The sequence below is a fragment of the Carcharhinus amblyrhynchos genome, chromosome 2, assembly GCF_965287045.1.
Source record: "Carcharhinus amblyrhynchos chromosome 2, sCarAmb.v2.hapA, whole genome shotgun sequence".
NCBI lineage: Eukaryota > Metazoa > Chordata > Chondrichthyes > Carcharhiniformes > Carcharhinidae > Carcharhinus > Carcharhinus amblyrhynchos.
The window spans coordinates 13,911,084-13,917,083 of record NC_137325.1 but is presented as its reverse complement, the minus strand read 5'-3'; the positions used below and the strand labels follow the sequence as shown (position 1 = coordinate 13,917,083).

Genomic DNA, 6,000 nt, shown 5'->3' with positions numbered 1-6,000 from the left:
AACTTCTTGCCCCAGAAGGTTTATTTAGAACAATCATACTGCTGTTAAAAGAAAAGATTTGGCTCCTGCACTCACAAAGAGAGGACCCTCACATGATTCTGAAATGTGTACATTCGAGTAGTCCATTAAGTTGAAGACATAAAGGGCACATTACAATGAGGGTTCAGTGTTGAAGTGACATTTAAAAGTCCTGAAACCTGACGCCAGTATATCCTAGAGGGATTCCACAGTCGGTGCTGCCAATTATGAAACACCATCAGCATTTTAACTATGACATGTAAGCAGCACGCTCGGCGCTCACTTGCAATGTGGCATTTTACACTAGACAGTTATCTGTTGACAGCCTGGCCTTCGTGGTAAATTGAAGAGAACCATCTCCGGTTTCGGAACTGAGGCACTATTCACATTCAGAAGATAATTTGAATAGAGACGCTGAAAAACATGCAATATTGTACCAGCTTTTGACTCAACATACTCCCTCCAATGTGATTGAAAGAAAGTAAACATGGCAAAAATAAAATAAAACAAATTCACGACCTTTCAGCTCTTTCAGGTGCTAAATCAAACCATTTGTTTCCACAGATTGGCATGTTTTCACTATTTCTGTTTTTACTTGCCTAAAATTCATTAAAAGCAAAACAGTCAGAAATCTCTGTCTACACATCAATAACACAGACTTCTTTCAAGGTTAGGATGCTAATACTAATCTATTTTCACAGTATTTATTTTACCACATCAATTCAACTGATTTCATAAATGTACAAAAAAAGAATGCAGTTATTCACTCTGCAATGCATACTTAGTAAATAGACCCGTGCGCATAAGAAAAATGAACATAACTCTACTACTGTATTATCAAACTGTGCAATTAATCAGCTTAAAATGCAACAATCATTTTCGCAAAAGCTCGCGTAATGTATATAGCATGCCTCTACACACAGAATAAATCTTTAAGGCAGCTTTTAGCAATCACACAAGCTTTGTCATTATGCTCAGCAATTGAAGATCTAAATATTGATTTCAGCATCTCAACAAAACTGCAAATGGGAAAAAGTAAATTGATAATATTTGTACAACTCCATTAACACCCTCATGGGCAACAGGGCTCACAGAATCAAAATAATCAGATAATCCGCAATGAAAATACAGTGAGATTAGAGTGGAACGTTGAAATATTATATTTCAAGCCAATTGCTCTTCACTAACAATGTCTCACGTTACAGTAGCTTTGAAAACATTGTTACAACTCAATTTGCTTGCTTCAGTTTAAATTAGAAAGAAAATGTGAAGCGGGGAACCTAATTTTGTTTTCAAATTGAGAGGAACAAAATACCTTGCAGAGGACCAGACTTGACACTTTGTGAATATCTGTAGGGGATGCAAATTGGATTTATAATACTGTTCAAACAAAATATCAGAAGTATAACTAGTTTGTACCTTTTGAGAGCCAGGCACTAAAAATTTTGTCTAAAAGTCACTTGCACTAAATATTTAGAATCATAGAATCCCTACAGTGCAGAAGGAGCCATTTGGCCCATCGAGCCTACACCAACAGCAATGGCCGTATCCCTGTAATCCCATGTATTTATTCTGTTAATCCCCCTGACACTACAGGGGCAATTTAGCATGGCCAATCCGCCTAGCCTGCACATCTTTGGAGTGTGGAAGGAAACCAGACCACCTGATGGAAACCCAGGCAGACATGGGGAGAATGTGCAGACTCCACACAGACAGTGGTCCAAGGCCAGAATTGAACCCAGGTCCCTGGCGCTGTGAGGAAGCAGTGCGAATCACTGCCACTGTGCCACCCTTAACACAATCAAATACAATCAAATTAAGCAAAAACTATGCAAGAGGTTGCAAATGTCTATTTAAAGTTTTCCATTATTTTGGGTATTGTTCTGTATGTTTGAGTACCTTAATGTCCTTCAGATTAATTGCATTTCCTCACCCACTCACCCTTTCAGCTTTCCTCTCGCTGATGTTTGCCTTTGACCTCTACATCATTTCCCCAGAGGTAAACCTGGCCAGGGTGACCCAGATATTTTCTCTGCTTAGTTTCTGATCACTCTCAGTGGGGAAGGCTATGACACCATTCTTACAAGTAGACTGATTACGTTGGCAATCACTACGCCCTACAAGACTTAGGGCAGCATTGTGAATGGTATAATTTGAACAATGGCTGTTTTTGCAGGGATAAACTAGCAACAGTTTCCACCCATTGACTCGGAGTGGGCAGACAACCTGGTTTAAAGTGGAAAGTCAGAATGCCTTTAGTGCAAAAAAGCTTGATTTTCCTGATATCCCATTCATAGAGGCACATGCATGGGAATGATATGAATGCAGCTTTCTTCTCAATGCCCACCAACACCGGGGCGGGGCAGAATGTCAAGTTTCACATATTTGGACTCATGAATACTCAGCTCTAAACGCTAATGAGACTTCCAAGAGTTGGTTTGTAAAAAGCTGATCCAATTGCCTTTTTTCTGATATATAGAATCCCTACAGTGCTGAAAGAGGCCATTCCTGCACCAACAACAATCCCACCCAGGTCCAATCTCCGTAACCCCAAGTATTTACCCTTCTAATCCCCTTGATACTAAGGGGCAATTTGACATGGCCAATCAACCTAACCTGCACATCTTTGGACTTTTGGTAAAGCAGCCTGTTTTAAAATTTCAGCAAAAAAAAACTAAGGTTGAAGTTTAAAATGTTGGCGGCAGCAGCAGGGCAAATATCGGAAGCTCAACTTTTTCAGCTGGCCTTTTTCTCAAAAATAACAGTGGGCTTTTGGCAGCTAATTTCACTGCCTATATTCATGCAGTAAAACTATGGCAAAAGATCAACGTTGCAACATCAAACAACTTTACTTCAAAACCGTCACAAGGGCTCCATTCAGCTACTAGCTAGTGGAACTGAGAGCCCAACTATCTGTAAAGTGTCCTGAGACTGTAAAACAGGAAAATTGAAAAATAAGTACATGTACAAGACAGTGGAATTACCTCAGTTCTATTACTGTTTATTGCTGTCAGAGGCATTTTTGCAAGGCATAAAACTTCCATCTAGTCGACTAAGTTGAACTTTGAAAATTTTTTTTAAATGGCTTTGCACACCTTCTGTCTGTTTAAAGGTTTTCCAGATCTACAGAGGATTAAGCCAAATAAATTTAGCAATCCTAATTCTTTTCTTTCTCTAATCCTTTCATGGGATGTGGGCATCACTGGCTGGTCTAGCAATTATTGTCCATCCTTATTTGCTCATGAGGGGGCATTTAAGAGTCAATCACATTGCTGTGAGTCTGGAGTCACATATAGGCCAGATCAGGTAAGGGCGGCAGATTTCCTTCCCTGAAGGACATTAGTGAACCAAATGGATTTTTTGGACAATGGTTTCATGGCCATCTTTAGACTTCTAATTACAGATTTTTATTCAAATTTCACCATTTGCAATTCATTCAATTAATAGTTTCTCCACCTTGATATTTCAGTGATTTTTTTGCCCCATTCTTTCATGGGATGTGGGTGTCACTGGCAAGGCTGGCATTTGTTGTCCATCTTTAATTGCCCCTGACCTGACCCAGGCCATTACAGGGGCAGTTAACATTGCTGTGAATCTGGAGTCACATGTAGGCTGGACTGGGGAATCATAGCAGATTTCCTTCCCTTAAGGATTTAAGTAAACTAGAATTTTTTTTTGAAAAACACAATCACTTGGTAGTTGCCACCATTACCATTACTGAGACTAGTTTGATATCCCAAATTTATTAATTACATTTAAATTCCCTTGGTTAATGTGGTGGGATTTGAATCAATGTCCCTCGCATTCAATGAGATTACCGCAACACCCTCATCTGCCCCCAAACCTTAATACTGGGGTATTTCGAATTTGAGGAAAATTCTGCTGTCTCATGCTTAATTTTCGATGTCTTAAAACGTTGTTAAATACACTTTATATAAATAAAAACAGGGCTTAGCTTCACACAAACTGGCCATAAAATTAATATAAGTATCAAGAACATTACTAAAGTAACTACAATCACAACACAGCTGTACTCCCTTCTTTTAAAATTCAAAAGACACCCATACAGTTTTATGAATCATGGTTTGTGTTGTCCAGACATGGGATTTCTAAAGCAGAAGAGGATTGCCTTAAGAGTAGAAGGCATTCGAGCAAGTCTGTGGGGAAAATCCTGTCTACTGCTGTCCTGCAAGGAAAGGTGCACGTGGTCACTGGTCCATTCAGCAGATGCTCAGAATTCAGTGGAGGCCAATGTCCCAGAATTGAGTTTCTTCAATCTATTAGCAGCGGTGACTGCGTAATAGTTCTTCTATACAGAAACAAGAATAAAACAAGATTATTGTTTTCCCTCCTTTAAATCAGCCTTTGCCAGAAATATGGGAAGTTAAGACCCATGGCTCTTAATTGAAACAAAGATGTTCTGTTTTGGCAAAGCAAACACTTCTGACATGAACCTACTGCATCTCCATGTATTAAAACTATCCCTCTTTAATTTTTAAAAAAATTCACTCATGGGACATGGCTGGCCGCATTTATTGCCCAAACCTAGTAATCCTTGAAACTGAGTGGTTTGCTAGTCCATTTCAGAGGGCAGTTGAGAATCAACTACATTGCTGTGGCTCTGGAGTCACATATAGGTCAGACAAAGTAAAGACGGCAGACTTCCTTCCCTAAAGGACGTTAGTGAACCGGATGGGCTTTTCCGATAATCACAATGATTTCGTGGTCAATTTCTGGTTAATTCCAGATTTTTTTTATTGAATTCAAATTCCACTATCTACTCTGATGGGATTTGAACCTGTGTCCCCTGAACAATAGCTGAGCTTCTGGATTAATAGTCTAGCAATAATACCACTAGGCCATCACCTCCATTAATTTTCAATTTATCCCATTGTAATAATGAAGAAATACCTCCCCCCCGGGCGATTAAATTTGATCTCTTATTTTTGATTGAGGTTATCTTGTCATCAGCAATGTCCCATTAATTGTCTGGCGATTATACCACTGAGCCATCTCCTACCCACTAGTTCCACAATCATTGAAATTCAGTTACACTGAAAAAAATGCAGTGGTACATTAATTTAAATTCGTGTGCATTTTGCAGGGTGAGAACACAGGCTAGCAATCTCAATCTGTTTTCCTTTCCATTGTAACCTGCTCTATGCTTGTTATCCAATGATGTATTTTCATGTGGCAATGATGTGTTATAGATCACTCAAAGAGTCTGGGTTGTGTGGCAACGTGCACTTTTACACATATACCAAAGTCAAGAGCTATGGACAGTGATGGTGAACTTCCTTTCCATCTCATGGCTGACCAGATGTCACTCCTATTCATACCACCTGCTATTGGCAGGTGCTGGACTGCTTTGTGGGTTGATAAACAACTTGCCTGGCCACATTGTGAACTCACCTGCCTTGAGCTTCTGACTCAGAGGCAGAAACGCTCCCCACTGTACCACAAGACCTCCATAGGGCCCACTGCATCACAAGACCTTCACAGGAGTGGGAAGGAGAAACTAATAAATGTTCTCCCTTTTCCTTGATATTTGTGAGCATCGAGTTGCTCACCTGGCCTACAAGCAGTAGTGTTAGTATGACTGATTTTGCCTAGCTCTTTTTTAGCAAGACTTTAAAATATATTTTGTTAAAAAATAAAATAAGATTACCCAGCAATTTCAATAAGCTTTCCATTTACTTGGCTACGTCAACTTCTACCAAGGCACGTCAGACTCCACAATAACACACAAATATCCCCCCCTCAAAAATGGTAGAACAAGTCTCTCATTAACCGGAAATTAGGAGAAACTATGTTGCAACGGTTGATGCATAAGCTTTGAAATTATCTGATTATATAGGCAATGCTTTATTTATAAAGATAGTCCTTTCCAAGCAAGTAATGATTGCTCCTTCAAATGGCTTAATGCTTCTGCTAAAATAATGGACAAAGTTTGGTCTTGAAATAATTCAATCATTTATCTGC

General features: G+C 39.4%; 1 protein-coding gene across 8 annotated transcripts in view; it reads right to left on the bottom strand.

Moving 5' to 3' along the window:
• Nucleotides 1-2,998: 2,998 nt before the first annotated feature.
• LOC145352588 (uncharacterized) overlaps nt 2,999-6,000 on the bottom strand; it is a 153,581-nt gene continuing 150,579 nt past the window's right edge. For 5 of the 8 annotated variants that reach the window (XM_080202710.1, XM_080202720.1, XM_080202728.1 and 2 more), the window contains one exon: nt 2,999-4,327. In XM_080202710.1, coding sequence (XP_080058836.1) covers nt 4,250-4,327 — 78 coding nt within the window. In that variant the 3' untranslated portion in view covers nt 2,999-4,249. The remainder of the gene's footprint in view (nt 4,328-6,000) is intronic. The other 3 variants (XM_080202691.1, XM_080202700.1, XM_080202683.1) reach the window with 2 other exon arrangements.